The sequence below is a fragment of the Miscanthus floridulus genome, unplaced genomic scaffold (assembly GCF_019320115.1).
Source record: "Miscanthus floridulus cultivar M001 unplaced genomic scaffold, ASM1932011v1 os_2644_1, whole genome shotgun sequence".
Lineage (NCBI taxonomy): Eukaryota > Viridiplantae > Streptophyta > Magnoliopsida > Poales > Poaceae > Miscanthus > Miscanthus floridulus.
In genome coordinates this window covers 30264-46404 of record NW_027098424.1, presented here as the reverse complement: position 1 = coordinate 46404, position 16141 = coordinate 30264, and the positions used below count along the sequence as shown (strand labels likewise).

The 16141-nt window shown below is 47.0% G+C and overlaps 4 protein-coding genes across 4 annotated transcripts; 1 reads left to right on the top strand and 3 right to left on the bottom strand.

Annotated features, from left to right (window-relative positions):
• Positions 1 to 2235: 2235 nt before the first annotated feature.
• Positions 2236 to 4777, bottom strand: LOC136535262 (uncharacterized). The gene has a single exon (XM_066527560.1). It carries the CDS (start codon positions 4608 to 4610, stop codon positions 2394 to 2396), a length of 2217 nt encoding a protein of 738 aa, XP_066383657.1. The 5' UTR covers positions 4611 to 4777; the 3' UTR covers positions 2236 to 2393.
• A 1899-nt stretch (positions 4778 to 6676) lies between these two features.
• Positions 6677 to 7267, bottom strand: LOC136535259 (uncharacterized). Its single transcript, XM_066527556.1, has one exon. The coding sequence runs from the start codon at positions 7265 to 7267 to the stop codon at positions 6677 to 6679; it is 591 nt and encodes a 196-aa protein (XP_066383653.1).
• A 1570-nt stretch (positions 7268 to 8837) lies between these two features.
• Positions 8838 to 9230, bottom strand: LOC136535258 (uncharacterized). The gene has a single exon (XM_066527555.1). It carries the CDS (start codon positions 9228 to 9230, stop codon positions 8838 to 8840), a length of 393 nt encoding a protein of 130 aa, XP_066383652.1.
• A 2420-nt stretch (positions 9231 to 11650) lies between these two features.
• Positions 11651 to 13531, top strand: LOC136535257 (uncharacterized). Its single transcript, XM_066527554.1, has 5 exons — positions 11651 to 11929; positions 12199 to 12300; positions 12408 to 12605; positions 13014 to 13121; positions 13424 to 13531. The coding sequence occupies exons 1-5, from the start codon at positions 11651 to 11653 to the stop codon at positions 13529 to 13531; spliced, it is 795 nt and encodes a 264-aa protein (XP_066383651.1).
• Positions 13532 to 16141: the final 2610 nt, after the last annotated feature.

Here is a 16141-nt window from a genome sequence, read left to right as displayed (position 1 = left end):
GAGGCATGGCTTCTTGCAAGAGTTAGACCAGAGCATTACTTCAATGGCTATGACATTGTACATATTGAGTTCAATGAATTACACCAACTATTAAACCGGGACGCTCTCGACAAATCTCTCCTCAACTGCTGGTGTCTGTAAGTGATTGTTTCTACAATTGAAAGTAACTTGCATGTTAGTTCGTTGTCTATATATAGTTATCCTCATACTATATATATTCTTTTGTACTATATAAATGCAGATATGAGAAGCTGAAAATAAAGAAAAAAAGTTAACGGATGATGGTTTTATGGATCCGAATCGCACATTCAGAGACACGGTTACTCCATATGATAGATGGCGAACTCAAGTGGAGAAGAATCTGTTTAGGTTCTTAGATAAGCAACATGACAAGACACTGATACTCTTTCCTTACAACTTCAAGTGAGTGTTAATGTCCCATTTTATTTTGCTTACTCCATGTTGACTTTAGTTAATAAGTTATGCCTACGTATAAACATGTAGCTTTCACTGGATACTACTGGTCATCGATATGCCCAGGAGTCTTGTAAAGATCTTTGACTCAGCCATAAAACCCCGAGAAGATTACCAAGAAATGATAGATATTCTCCAGTGGTAATTTCGGTATCACACACCGTATACTCTCTTATGCCATTTTATTGATATAACTCTATTTATTTATTTTGTTGGGCAGTGCTTGGAAAAAGTTCGCCCAGAAACACCATTGTGGTCATTGGAAAGTGCCTCTGGATATAGTTCAATACCCAGTAAGTACTAGCTAGGTCACCGCATCTTTATTTAGTTCAATTCATTATTACCATGTTTCATTGGTTGATGATGAATCTTTTTCTCGTAAAGTGGTGTCTGCAGCAGGGATCGGGAAACAACTTATGTGGATACTACGTCTGTGAGTTCCTCATGGAATACTCAAGGAGAACTCTAGAAGAGATCCTCGAAGTACGTAAAAATATACACAATTTATTACCATTGTGTTGATATATATAATCATATATATATTCATACTTTTCTGTTCATTCGAATTGAAGGTTGAATATATAGAGGAAGCAAAAGGTTCTGCGATGTGACCAGATCAAAACAATTCAAGAGGCATTGTCAGGATTTCTTATGGATTGGGTCAGAGATCCCAAAGGTGCGTATTACTATGACCCTAAAGAATTATTACCTAGTAGTCATACGACTGAAGATTCGGGTTGAATGACATCCCAATGACATGAGTACAAGGTTTTTGTGACTTTATTATGTACATATTCCATGCACGTACAACCTCTTAAAATATTTGTATATATAGTTTCATACATTTTAGTGTGTTATTTATGTATAATGCTCGAACGGAACCTTACACGTATGTATTTATGGACGTATATTAGCAGCGTAGAATTCGTATACGAAAAGCTAATCGAAATAAAAAAGAATTGAATTAAAAAGAAACCATAAAATGAAAATGAAAGAAATGAAAAAAATGAACCTTTAGTCCCGGTTGGAAACACCAACCGGGACTAAACGTGCCAGCCCCAGGGCAAGATCTGGGGGACCATTTAGTCCCGGTTGGTAATATCAACCAGGGCTAAAGGTCCACTTTCAGTCCCGGTTCCCATAACGGGACTAAAAGGGGGGCCTTTAGTTCTGGATTCGCAATCCCGGTTGGGAAACCGGAACTAAAGGGGTTTTCCCAACCGGGACTGATGCTCACTCCTGCACTAGTGGGTGGTAAGAGATGGATCCAATGGTCCTTAACATTGTCGAGCCAACCCAAAACCCTACAATGATACCATTATGACGCTGCTGAATCAAGCCACAACATGGTATTAGCATGTCAATGCCAGCTAGTGGCCTAAACCGGTAGCAATATCCCAACTAGAACTGTAGGTTGGTGGCCTAAACTGGAAGCAATATCCCAACTAGAACACAGTCGGTTGGTGGATGTAATTAACCGGGACATTGTCGGGTTATGCCTCCACTCGTAACAGTGATAGGTGTCTTAAGTGTTGGGTCTGTCGAATCCACAATCATTAATCGGATCCTAGCCTAACGAGCCATTAGTGAAGATGGATCACTGTCGGCTCCAACATACCCAACAGTCATGTGCCGTTAGGCCGGGATTGCCTGCTCTGTAGCAGTGAACCAATCATTTAGCATTTAGCATTCGCAGAGAAACACTTCCTACGGACGTAGTGAGGATATAAAAAACAATATTGTTGTGTATATAATGTCACTGCTAAACTAGAGGTACAGGCTCAACAGACTATCATTATTGGTATTATTATTAGACTACGAATGAACACACACGACCGACTGCAATAGAAGCAAGCAGCATGCACACTAGCTAGACCAGAGCAACATAGCAATGGATATGGAAATAAACAACAAATAAATCAATATGGCTGACGGTGAAACTTTCTGGCTATCGGATACCACCGAGGCATCGTACCTTCCTTGCCCTGGTATTCTTGTTCCCGCTTTTGGTCGTCCAGATCGTCGTCCCCTTGTTCTTTTTCTGGCATTTGAAGCTTGTCTGCCAAGGTCTTGGCCCCCTGGAGCGAGATGAGGAGCCAGAGTTTGGAGAGGAACTCCCCGCCTTCTCCCAAGCTCTTGGCGTGCAGGTAGGCCCTGCACATGCTGGCGGAGTAGCAGAGCATGCCCACCCACACACGGTGCATCAAATGCCAACGGTCATCGGCGTCCTCCATGCGCAGAAGCTCCTCCGCGAGCTTGTAAGCATCGTCGATGACGGTGTATGCCTCTTTTTCTTTGAGGTTGGCTGCTTCGTTCTTGATCTTGTCTAGGAGGATTTCGTCGGAGAGTGGTTGCTTTTGCTGCTTCTCCTTTTCCGTCATGTCTTTGGTGGCCTGGGTGATGATGCGCTCCATCTGTTTGGTGGTTTCGGTGAACAGAAGCTGCCTGCTGCCGGTCATCAGCATGTCGGGTCTAAACTTGAGGAGGTAGGCCATGTAGTTGGATATTGCCTCCGTGCACGCCTCACGAAGAACCTCCGCATGCAGAGGCCTGCACCTAAAGTGCCTCGGAGGTTTGCTGCGGAAGCAGAGGTCGGTGGCGATGTGCCAGATGAGGACGCTCTCGTCAAATGGCGTCTTACGAAGGCTTCGCCATATCACCACGTTGGGCACCTTCTTCGGCTGATCCATGTTCTCGGAGTAATAGTCCGTCTTGAGCAGCCTCTCCGTTTGGTCCATAGTCCAGTAGTCCCTCTTGGTGAAGCTTCTGTAACTGGCGAGGTCGACGTTCTTGACTTCGACGAAAACCTTCACGAGCTGTAGGGCGATAGCATCCGAGACCGAAGGGCCCAACGACGCACTCCCTTTTTCCTCACGAGAATAACCTTCCTTGTAACAAATGCGCCTGGCACACCTGAGTAGCCACCCAATAGTCGTCGTCGTCCTTGTGGTCTGGAGCACTGAGCCTATGAGGTTATACCCGGCAAGCTTCTCGCACAACACTGGAACATTCCCTCTGAACATGAGCGAGTCGCACAGCTTACTGATCAACACCCCAAGGACATCCAGGAGAGCAGTGAAGCACAGGAGAATGTACGTGGTCTTGATATCAACAGTGCCGCCGCTGTTGTACTTGTACCCCTGGCCCTGCTGCGGCTGCAGCTTCTGCTGGCTCGTCGCGAAGAGCATGATGGCGGCAATGTGCAGGGATGGAACCAGCAGCACATGGCAAGCCAAGTAGGCGGGCGTGAACATCACGTTCGCTCTGGTGTAGATGAGCCCGAACGCCTGACGAAGCATGGGCTTGAGCGTCTCGTCTTTCTCTATCTTGAGAGGCTCCAGGATATTCTTCTCGTGACCACCACCACCACCCCTGCCCTGTGCTTGCAGGGTGGCCTCGGCAGCGAACAGCGACAGGTCCGACAGGATCATCTCGACCTGGTCGCTCTGCGACAGGATCGGCGCGTCGCCTTCCGGCAGCTTTTTCCAGCACTTGTACCTGTCGCTGAGCTCGGTGAAGCACCACTTCCACCATGCGCTAGGCTTGACCCTCGCTCCTTTCATCACCGACGACATGGCCGTGAATGGATCAATCCTAGCTCCCCTGAGAGCCAAGGGCTTCTCCAACACACTGAGGATGCCAAGGATGAACAGCAGGACCGCCGAGGCCAGCATCCTTCTATCGCCGGAGCCGGAGCCAGGGCCAGGCCACGACTTGTAGAAGCCGAAGAGGGCGATGGTGACCTGGGACAGCAGGGTCACGGTCTGCCGGATCCACAGCATGTTGTCATCGATGTTGCTGGCGGACACCTCCTCCACCCCGCCGAGGTGGATGAGGAGGACAGGGGCCCATAGCACCTCCAGCATGCTCGGCGGCTTGCGCACGTCCGCCTCGCCATTGTAGCAGCCGGCCACCGCCCCGTTGGCGTGCCGGTTGAAGACGGTGGCGAGCGCGTAGATCGCCACGGCGTCGCTGCAGCCGCTGCCCAGCTGGATGCACCGTCGCAGCCACAGCGGGATGCTGTACTTGCGCATGGGGGCAGCCAGCACCAGGAACCACTGCAGGCCCAGGCTGCCGAGGACGAGGATGCGCAGCTGCCACTCGTCCCACCATTGCGCAGCGCTCGAGAGATGCATGCTAGCTGCTTGCTCGATGATAGATGATCCCTCCCTCTCCGTGGACGTGTGTCTGCTCAATATCACTCAATGTATTGTATTAGGTATGTAGTTTTTTTTTGGAGTCGAGTCCTTAGCGAGCAGTTGTTGGAATGGCCAGTTGGCCACCATTGTCGATGGGTTTTCCGGTTTGCCTTCCTGCCCTCATCTCTCTCATCTCTCTCCCCCTTTTTATCACATGTTGCTGTTGGAATGACTGCTTCTTCGACACATTTCACCAGAACTTTACCACGCGTACCTGTGCTTTAATCATATCATGTATGTATGGGAATATGGCTTTAAACCATGCATTTTGTTTCGCGCACGCTATATATACTCTCTGTCGATGCGAAGGCTGTAATTTACTGCTCCCTCCATTCTAAATTATAAATTATTGTAATTTTTTTTAGAGAGTCAAAGCATCTCAAGTTTGACCAAAATTATAAAGAAAATTTCAAAGCTTTATGACATCGAATAGGTATGCTATAAAAATATGATTAATGAAGAATCCAATAATACTTATTTAGTACCATAAATATTATTATTTTATTATATAAATTTAGTCAAATTTAGATGTTTTGACTCTCTAGAAAAGTTGGAATGATTTATAGTTTAGAATGGAGGGAGTACTACTTAACAGGCGAACCAATGCAAGCATTCGGTTCCACCATTGGGATTATATTCTGCGTGCTTTGGCGTGTACCACACAACTTTATTTATTTGTGCTGTACTCTCAAGACTGCACTTTGCGTGTGCCTGTGATAATATTCTAGGTCCTACGTGTTAGCCCAATGGTACATGCTACTTGTCACTGCACCGTAGTCCCAACACAACGCGCGTGCGACTAGGCCTAACGACTCTTATGGTCGGTGTAAATGGCACAACAAAGAAGATGGAGAGGGAGGACTTGGCGAGGGCGTGTTTAGATGCCGCCCTCATCTTGGCTTGCCTGCCAGGCAATTGATCGCAGCCTTAGGCGATCGAAATCCAACGCCTAGGGACGCTGCCTGGGAGGCAGCTTCCAAACACGCCGAAGAGCGTGGCAAGGAAGATGGGAAGGGTTGGACGTGGGAGAGATTTGGTGCTGGTTTTTCAAGCCTGATCCTAGGGTGAGGCAAAGTGGTGGTCGCTCCAGGCCCCAAAAGAAAGGGATCTCTTCCCACGTATGTATAGTATGTAGTACTATCACTTGGTATATGGCTTAATAAAAGTCTAAAAACCCAAGAAGACAACCATCCAGCACTGAGATGTGCATCACCAATTGACGTCGTCTGAGCCGTGCCATGTAAAACAAGTCACGGTGCCTCGTTCATAACAGCCGGTGCACCAGATGCAATATATATCACTGTTTGCTCTTTAGCACCTGACAGCGATGGCGTATTTAGGGTAGTGATACAAAAGATAAAGCGGTTACAACAGATATTGCACTACACGCAGCACAACTTTGGATTGAGAAAATGAAGGCCACTAGCTTAAGACCTCTTTAGATCTTTTAGTCCATCCCTACCCTGTTTGGATGGATGGACTAATGGCCATCAAAGTTGCTGTATAAAGACCAAAACGCCCCTAATTAATGCACACAATCTCCTCTTATTTCTCTCCAACTTTTCTCTCTCCTCTCTATTTCTCGCATCTGGATTTCACCGGCCACGATTGAAGACGTACACGACCGACGACCTCAAACAGCTTACATCCAGCCCGCGGATGAAGCAAGCAGCAAACGCATATACTCCATCGGCAATATATAATAAATAAAATTAAAAACGAGGAAGAAGCAAACAAAAAGATCGAAACAGAAAGTCAGAAATAGATAGGACACGAGACCAGAGCATTGTATGTAGCAACCAACAATATTAGTCGACATGCCATGGTTCGTCTTCTGGAGCCACGGGCCTGTCTTGTACTGGCTCTTCGCCCAGGACGTCGTCCCCAGGTTCTTTGTCCGGCATCTGAAGCTTGCCTGCCAAGGTCTTGGCCCCTAGGAGCGAGATGAGGAGCCAGACGTAGGAGAGGAACTCCCCGCCTTCTCCCAAGCTCTTGGCGTGCAGCTAGCCCCTGCACATGCTGGCGGAGTAGCACAGCATGCCCACCCACACTAGGTGCATCAAATGCCAACGGTCATTTTCGTCCTCGATGTCGAGCAGCTCCTTTGCGGGGTTGCAAGCGTCGTCGATGACGCTATGTGCCTCTTTTTCTTTGAGGCTGGCTGCTTTTTCCTTGATCTTGTCTAGGAGGATTTCATCGGAGAGTGGTTGCTTTTGCTTCTTCTCCTTTTCTGTCATTTCTTTGCTGGCCTGGGTGATGATGCGATCCATATGCTTGGTGGCTTTAGTGAACAGATCCCGCCTGTTGCCGGTCATCAGCATGTCGGGTCTAAACATGAGGAGGTAGGCCATGTAGTTGGATATTGCCTCTGGGCACACCTCACGAAGCACCTCGCCATGCGGAGGCCTGCACCTAAAGTGCCTCGGAGGCTTGCTGCGGAAGCAGAGGTCGGTGGCGATGTGCCAGATGAGTACGCTTGCATCGAATGGCGTCTTACGAAGGCTTCGCCATATCACCACGTTGGGCATCTTCGTCTTCCTCAGCGGATCTTCAGTCGCCGAAGAAATATCAGTGCTGCCGCCCGTCGTCTTCATCAGGCGCTCCTGATCTACTTCGTCGCCGAAGAAACAACAATGTTGGCCACCTTCTTCGGCTGATCTTGATCATCAGTCGAAACGGCGGCAGTCTTGTCCATCTTCGGGCGTTGCTGATCTTGATCATCAGTCGAAACGGCGGCGGTGTTGTCTATCGTCAGGCCTTGCTGATCTTGATCATCCACTACCGAAAACAGTATAATTGCCGAGTGCATTCCATCGGACACTCGGCAAATATCTTATTTACCGAGTGTTTTGAATGAAACACTCAGCAAACAAATAGCACTCGACAAAACCCAACTTTGCCCAGACACAGACACTCGGCAAAGTACAGGCACATGCGCTGGGCGTGCGATGGCCGTGTGACGGCCGTTGGGTGTGCGGCCCTGCCGTTAGAACTTTGCCGAGTGTCCGTTAGACACATTCGGCAAAGACAAGGTTTGCCGAGTGTTCTGCGCAGGCACTCGGTAAAGTAATAATATTGCCGAGTGTTTTTTATTGGCACTCGGTAAAATAATAATTTTTTTCTCTCCTGCCCTCCAAACTTTTTCTACTCTTCACATACAACATGTGGTACTACATGTTAAAATTTGGTATATTTCTCGATGTGTTTGCTATATTTAATTAATTTATTGCATTTAGAGGAATTTTTTGGTTTAAGTTAATTTTGATCTACAAGTGATTCAAATAATGGAATAAATTGAGTGGAGAAATCATATTCATGTTATTGAGTCCATTTTGGGGCCTTACCCGGGAAATGAAAAGAAATTTCGAACATTTTGTTCATGAAACACGACCACGAACATGTGGCCGAATGGTTTTTAAATTCTAAAAAAAGCAAATGAAGTCTGAAAATCACGAGATTTGTCAAGATCTCCTGATATCATACGTGGAGACTGTGGAAAAAAATTGAGAAGGTTTTGCACAATTTGTTACGTACCATGCTTACAAACCGAAGCATCTCCAAAGAAGAATCAAGGAGTTGAGAAGGATCTGGTAAGATTTGGAGTCAAAGTGACGGTCGTATTGGGGTTTGACTTCAAAACTTTTTGTATAGGCAATAGACAACATAGATTGGTCCATGTCAAATTTTGGGAATTATTCGGATCCATTTGATAATTTTAATTTATTAACTGTAATTATAGAATTTTAATTAATATAAATTGAATTTGAGCTATAACTACAATGAAATAATGGAATAATATTCGTAGAAAAATCAAATATGCATTGTTAAGTGAATTTGACAAGATACTTTCAAAGTCCATCATAACAAATTTAGTAGAACACACTATGAAGGAGGACGGTGCAACTTGAAATATTTTTTTTTGCCGAGTGTTCTCTACCTAACACTCAGCAAAAAGAATAGTTGCCGAGTGTCGTACAGGGGACACTCGGCAACTTTGTTGATCCAGCCCCACTGCGCAGTATCAGACGGTTTGAAAAAAAAACAATGTCGAGTGCCCCCGATGTGGACACTCGGCATATCTTTAGTTTGCCGAGTGTCCAGATCGGGGGAACTCGGCATACCTTTCATATGACCCCCGGCCGCACCCCCTGACGCACACGACACTCATGCACACACGTGCCCGCCCACACTCACGCACTCACACACGCCGCCGCCGCCGCCCTGTGCTCCGGCCATCGCCCTGAACGCCCACCGGCCCGGATCCTCGCCGGCCTCCCTAGGACCCCACCGCCGCCCTGCCCGCCATTGCCCTGTGCCCCGGCAGCCGCCGCCCTCCCCCCAGCGGCCGGTGCCTCGTACGGAGCCCGCCGCCGCCCAGGGACCCCGCTGCCACCCTCCCCCTAGCTGCCGGTGCCCCGGCGGCCCCCTGTCCCTGGCACTGCCCCCTGCCGCCGCCAGGGAGCCTGTCGCCGCCCCGTGTGGAGCCCGCTTCCGCCCAGGGACCCTGCCGCCGCCCCGGGAGCCTGCCGCCACCGCCCCAGGTAGTCTATGTATCATTTTTTAGTTAAGTAATAACTATGCTTATATGATTATTTCTTGTAACTAGTCAATAATTATGAAATATTTGATGTTGAGACATGATGAAACTGAGACTCTTATTTCCAGAAAAAGCTATTTTTTAAATAGAAAAGAGTTGAAATTTATTCATAATTTTCACTAGTTACCAGCTACTTCTAGATACTTATTAAGCGTAATTATTTTATAATTTGTTGGCATATGATTGATTGCTAGAGAGTCATAGTAGTTATCCCAAAACCTATGTGGTTACCCAACGGTAATAATCTAGAGGTGAAGGGTTGACATACTGCCACTAGTAACCATTAGCTGTCACGCTACGTGTACCAAATTTAAGCTTGTGTGATTTGAAATACACACACAAGCAGTAATCATTCACTCTCCAGCTTGAATCGAGTTGTACCAAATCATTCACCTCTGTTTTTTATTTGGCAAGTTTGCAAATCTGAGTTGGAAATGTACAGCACTGAGTGTTGTGTTACCGTTGAATCCTTGATATGTGTTTAGTTGCTATTGGTCCTGAATTGAGTAAGGATTCAACTGTAACACAACCAGATTGGATACAATTCATATATATTAATAGCTAGCTAGGCGCGAACCATATCATGTTGAGATCAAAAGGCTGATTTGATGGATCTGTAAAAGCTCAAATGGAAATAATGTTTGCATCATCCCATGCTGCCTAGGAGATAAGGCGCAAGAACCATGCTAGCTAGCTCTTGCAATCTCCATATGTCGAAATTGTTAAAACTAGACATACACATACAAGCAACATCACTTCAGCAAACAGTGATGTTGTACTATTAACTTGAGCATATTTCCATGCCAATGATTGCCATTCTTTTAATGATCTCGCTATAAACTTACTGACCCGATGCATTTAGCTCTCTATTATCTTCAACTTGTAGGTTTTTGCCGCCGCTCCCTGCCCTGCCCTGCCACCTGGTTCTGCCTTGCCCTCCCGCCACCCCACAACTTGCCGTCGTTTTGCAAGGTATAAGATGTGTATGTGGTTGTCGGCCATCGTGCCATTTGTTTCCGAGTGTATGTGGTTGTCGGCCATCGTGCCATTTTATTTGTTGTAGGTTTTGGAAACCTCCCCGTGCAGGGGAGGTGCTGTCGAAATTTAGATTTGACACTATTATGTTTTATTGTAGGAGAGGCTATTGCAACGTCCTCAACTCGTCACTTTGCAGGACAGTAAGGTGAGGCATCAAAGACCCTTCTTTCTGTATCATGTTCGTATATTACATAACCATGCTAGGTGTCTCCCGTTCGAAAGAGATACGGTTGGAAATATGCAGATCTTTGCATATCTATAACCGTATCTATTTCGAATTGTCCACGTTTTTTGGACAGCCCGAGGATGTGTAGATACAGTTAGTTTCCATGCTCTACTCCGATCCGTGATAGAGTTTCGGCAGCATCTCCCTACTATTCTCCGGATACACAATCTCCCTTCCAGGACATGTATTTGGAGAACAGCGGGAGGTGCTGCCAAAATTCTGTCACGGATAGGAGTAGAGTATGGAAACTAACCCCATCTACACATCCTCGGGTGGGATTAGGACCTATCTTCACCTATTAGACAGTATAGGAACGTGTAGATGCAACGTGATTTTTTATATTACTTGCTGATATGCTAGAGGATGGATGACCGTGAGTGGATGTACACGGGCCGCTCTAGTCAGATTTCGTTGACCGATGAATGGATTGACAAGACCGATGCTTTCTTGAAATGGGCATTTGCAAGGGTTAAAGGAGCTAGTGTCACTTGGTGCCCTGCAGCAAATGTGCAAACATGCGTCGGCAAACCAAGGTGGTCTTGGGTAAACATCTTTGCAAGAATGGATTTACGACAGACTATACCAGGTGAAACTACCATGGTGAAGCCGATCGTGGGAGAGACAAGGTTGTGAGACAACGCATCAAGGAATATGATGATGATGCTGGAGTAGGAGACATGTTAAATGACTATCATGAAGCATACTTCGATGAAGGACGCAGGGAGGAGGAGCCAGAGGCTACCGCAAAGGCGTATTACGACATGTCTGCGGCACAGCAACCCCTACACGGGCATACCAAGGTTTCTCAACTGGATGCCATTGCACGCCTAATGGCTGTGAAGTCCCAGTGATTACATTTAGGCAATAACAGTGATGACGACATTCCTCCTTCGGAGCACGGGCATGATTATATCGACACGCGTGATAGTGATGATGAGACTTAATCTCGATCATGATGATTATTTCTAATACATATATGAGCCATACTAATTTATTTATTATTTGTCATACATGTTATTTTTGAAGTATGTTTAGTTTATTTTGCATATCTTTCTAAGTATGTTTTGTTTATCTATGCTAATTGGTTTACTCTTTTTAATTGCAGGTGATTGAACAATGGTGGGCTGTACGAGGAAGATCGCGGCGCTTTACAAAAAATTCAAAGCTACAGGTTCAGGGTCAGCTTCAGGGAAAGGTCGAGGGAGGGGTCGAGGCAGGGGTCGAGGGAAGGGCAAAGGGAAGGGTAAAGGGAATGTTAAAGGGGCGAGGCCCCCATCGCCTGTAGCTTCCTCGTCGTCGTCTGAGGAGGACGAGGTACCTTCCGCACATGCCTCTGGTGACGAGGATGTACAGGAGGAGCAGGAGCAGGTGGAGGAGGAGGCAGTTGGTTCCCAGGTCTAGTTGCGAGGTCCCTCGACCCTCCTGAGGCGACCGATACCTCTTGAGAGGACGCCCGATGATTCAACCCTATGGGAAAAAGTAAGTAACTTTAGATGTTCTCACTAATTTTTCGTTTGATATGTTGAAAATTACAATGAAAACTAATAATTTATCTTAATCACTTGGACAGGGGTTGGATTAAGGTCAGTGGGGGTGATCACAACCGCAAGGTCAACGGCATCCTTGGCCTTTTGTGCAGGCTACACTTCCCTGGCTTAGTGCAGTTCGGCGAAGAGAAGGAGTCGGCCAACACGTGGGACCACTACGTCGCCGCCCGTGACGCCGCTGATCGTGACGGCAGGGTATTCCCCAACAAGGCGGAGCGGGTGAAGGGCTAGTTTTGGGTAAGTATTCCTCGCACTACATTGCTCAATACATCACATTCACTGGACATTCTTGAAGTAATGACTGTATACATCGTGTCTATATGCAGGACTTCTACAGATGTCAGGAGGGGTATGAGGCCAAGGTGGCCTCCATCTCTGAAGATGGCGCCAAGAAGCTCGTGAAGGACATGCACTACGAGGCGCGCGTCCAGGCCATCATCGACTACTATGCTCAATACAGAGGGGTGAAGGCTAAAAAAGAAGAGGCAAGAACAATGAACCTGACCCGGGAACAATTCTTGAAGGTAAATATAGAATATTAATACTTACTTTTTATGAGATTAATTATGCTTAATTTTATTTTTTCACATGTCATACACTTGATGACGTAGGTGCCTCCGTACTGGTGCACCCAGCATACCCTGTGCTGGGAATACATGGTGGACAAGTGGTTGGAGCCCACGGGGGGGGGGGGGGGGCGGTGGAGACGCACAACGCTTGCCAGGATCGGCATTTGCTGATGCCACGTGCATCACACCATCAAGGCAGCCTAAGCCTCGACGAATACAGGAAAAAATAGGTACACGAATTTATTTCTTTATTCTAACGCTCAATTCTGCATAATTTCTAATCATTTTGCATTTTTACCGCAGTCGTCGTCACATGATGGCCAACCTTGCTCCTAGTTCAAGGCATGGGTTCTGTCCAAAAAGGGCAAGGCGACGGCAAACATCGACTTCAACCCGGAGGACCCTCCCGAGGCGTACAGCGATCCCAGCATCCACAGCCGCGTCACTGAGTACACAGTGATGGCAAGGGAGGTTCATGGGTCAGAGTTCGATCCGAGCACCTAGTATCTTGATGGAGAAATTGTGATGAGGGTGGGAGGAGGCAAGAAGGAAGGCCGGTACTGGATTGACGACAGTACAATCGACATGGCCTCTACTCCCACTCTCTCCCAGATCCGAGCAAGGAGCACGAGCTCGAGCTCGGCGATACACCCACGGCCAACCACTACACAATTCCAGATGGAGGCTCTCTAGGTTATTTTTGTGTTTATTCATCGTTTGTTGATTGTTACGTACTTTAGCTTTGCATTGTAACATTGGATAAAATATTATAGGCCCGGGTGGAAGCAGAAACGAAGCAACGGGAGATGGAGGCGAGGATGGAGGAGATGATTCAGCAGAGGGTGGCGGCTGAGCGGCAGAACATGGAGGAAGAACAATGACTGACGATGGAGCATATGATTCAGCAGAGGATAGAGGCCGAGCGGCAGAAGATAGAGGAAGAAAATTGGTTGAGGATGGACCAAATGTTCCAATACATGCAGAATTTTGCATCGAGTATGGATCAACCTTTGCCACCGCCACCGATGCTATTCCCTCCACCTCAGCCACCCACAACTACTCTTGTGAGTCACTTGACACCTTATATTGCAGATTGAATACTTTGACTTAGAGAACTTTAGATGTTAGCTCAAAATGACTTAGAGAACTTTAGATGTTAGCACAAATTGACTTAGAGAACTTTAGATTGAATACTTTGCATGTTTTTGTGACTAGGTAGAGATGTAGAGTCGTGGGTAGTCTTGATGCTTTGCTTAGAAAGGTTTTGGTCCACGAGTCGGCTGGATGATATTGGGCATGTGCATTTGCAATATTGCAACTAAACTCTTAGGATTAGTTTGGGCTCCATAGTTCTCTGTTTTGTGCAGAATTAAGTGCAATCTCCATGTGTCAAGGAACCTTAGATATTAAGTGCATCACATATAAATATCAATCTTGTCTCACACATGCAATCTCTTCTCTTTTGTGCAGAATCAATCGGCGGCACCAAATAATCAGCCTCAAGACCCGGATTTGTCGCAGTGGTTTCAAGGGCCTCCGCAGTGATTGCATTTGCGTTTGTGGCTTATTGTGACTTAGTTGTGACTTATGATGATGGTTTATTATGCCTGTAATGATGGTTTATTGTGAATTGTGATAATGGTTTATTGTGAATTGTGATGATGGTTTATTATGCCTGTGACATAATTATGCATGTGATGATGGTTTATTGTGAATTGTGATGGTTTATTGTGAATTGAGAGGGGTCCGTTATACGTGACATATTAGTAAAAAAGGGGGTATTGGTCGCTTTGCTGAGTGTAACACTCGGCAAAGAGAGACATTGTCGAGTGTCAAGCCAAAACACTCGGTGAAGAGGCCAATTTCTGTTATTTTGGGAACCTTCTTTGCCGAGTGTTTTGGCTTTGCCGAATGTATTCTAATGGACACTCGGCAAAGTGACCATAAAATCTGGCCATTGCCCGCTTGTTTGCCGAGTGTTTTGGGTGTGACACTCGACAAAGTGTCTAAAAATTTGCCGAGTGTTTTGGCCTTGACACTCGGCAAAGTTTAGAACTACGCCGATTGTTTTGGGCTTGACACTCGGCAAAGTTTAGAAACTTTGTCGAGTGTTTTTCCGTCGTTTACTTGGCAAAAGAGACGTCACCGTGCCATCCCGTTAACTTTTTTTGCTGAGAGTTTATTTTTGCCGAGTGTTTATTGACACTCGGCAAAAGGCTTTGCCGAGTGCCCGCTGATTGACACTTGGCAAAGAGCTCTTTGCCGTTAAAATATACGCCGTGTGCTCTTTGCCGAGTGTTACATTCGGCAAAGCCTTTGACGAGTAAAGCTACTGTATCTCATAGTGATCAGTTGAAACGGCGGTGGTGCTGTCCGTCTTCTTGGAGTAATATTTGGTCTTGAGCAGCCTCTCCATTTGGTCTACAGTCCAGTAGTCCGTCTTGGTGAAGCTTGTGTAACTGGAGAGGTCAGCGTTTTTACCTTTTTTGAAAACCTTCACCAATTGATAGGTGATAGCATCCAAGACGGTGCGGTACAAGCTTCCGGTCGCTCGAGTCCGAACACCATGGTCACGGTATGCTGCGTCCACAGCTCGTTGTCTTCGATGGTGTAGGCGGTGATCTCCTCCCGTCCACCTAGGTAGACGAGGAGGAGAGGCGCCCACAGGACCTCCAGGGAGCTTCCTTTGTTCCCGGAGTCACAGCAGCTGCAGCTGCTGCTGATGCTGCTCGCCTTGGAATGGCGAGGGTGGCGAGCGTAGATCGCTAGAGCATCTGCGCTCACGTACGCCGCCCAGATGGAGAATCTGAACAAGCGAGGGATTGTGTAGTTGCGCATGGGGGCTGCCAGCAGCAGGAACCACTGGAGACCCAGGCTGCCGAGGACGAGGATGCGCAGCTGCCACTCGTCCCACCATTGCACAGCTCTCAAAATGTCAATCATGTTTCTCGGATCTACCCAAGTAGCAGCTTAAGAGCCTCTTTGGCAGGGCTCCTGTAGGGGCTTCAGCTCTGGCTCCTGCAGGAGCTGTGCCAAATGCCTGTTTTGAAAAGGGCTCCGCATGGAGAGCCGGTCAAGAGTCAAAGCCATTTTTTGCCTGCGCAGGAGAAGCCTCAAAAACGAGCTTCGCACGGCTCCTTGCTGTGGGTTCACGTCGTCTAGTGCGAAGGAGCCGTTTTGCCAAACGTTTTCCAGAACGGCTTCAGCTCCTCTAGAGGAGCTGCTCCTTCAGAGGAGCCAGAGCCGGAGCCATTTTCAGAGGAGCCAGAGCCCTGCCAAACAGGCCCTAATTGTTAGCTCTTGATGTGTCTATGTCTAGTTTTGAGAGTGTCACTACCACCACTCAAGTCTGTCTTTTCTTTTTTGGTGTTTGTGTTTCACTGCCCCTGATGTTACACCTATACCGATCACTAGTGTTTATAATGCATGCGTGTTGGGTGTTTCCTTACAATGCAATAATGTGTGCCTTCCATTAAACAGTGGAACAAACA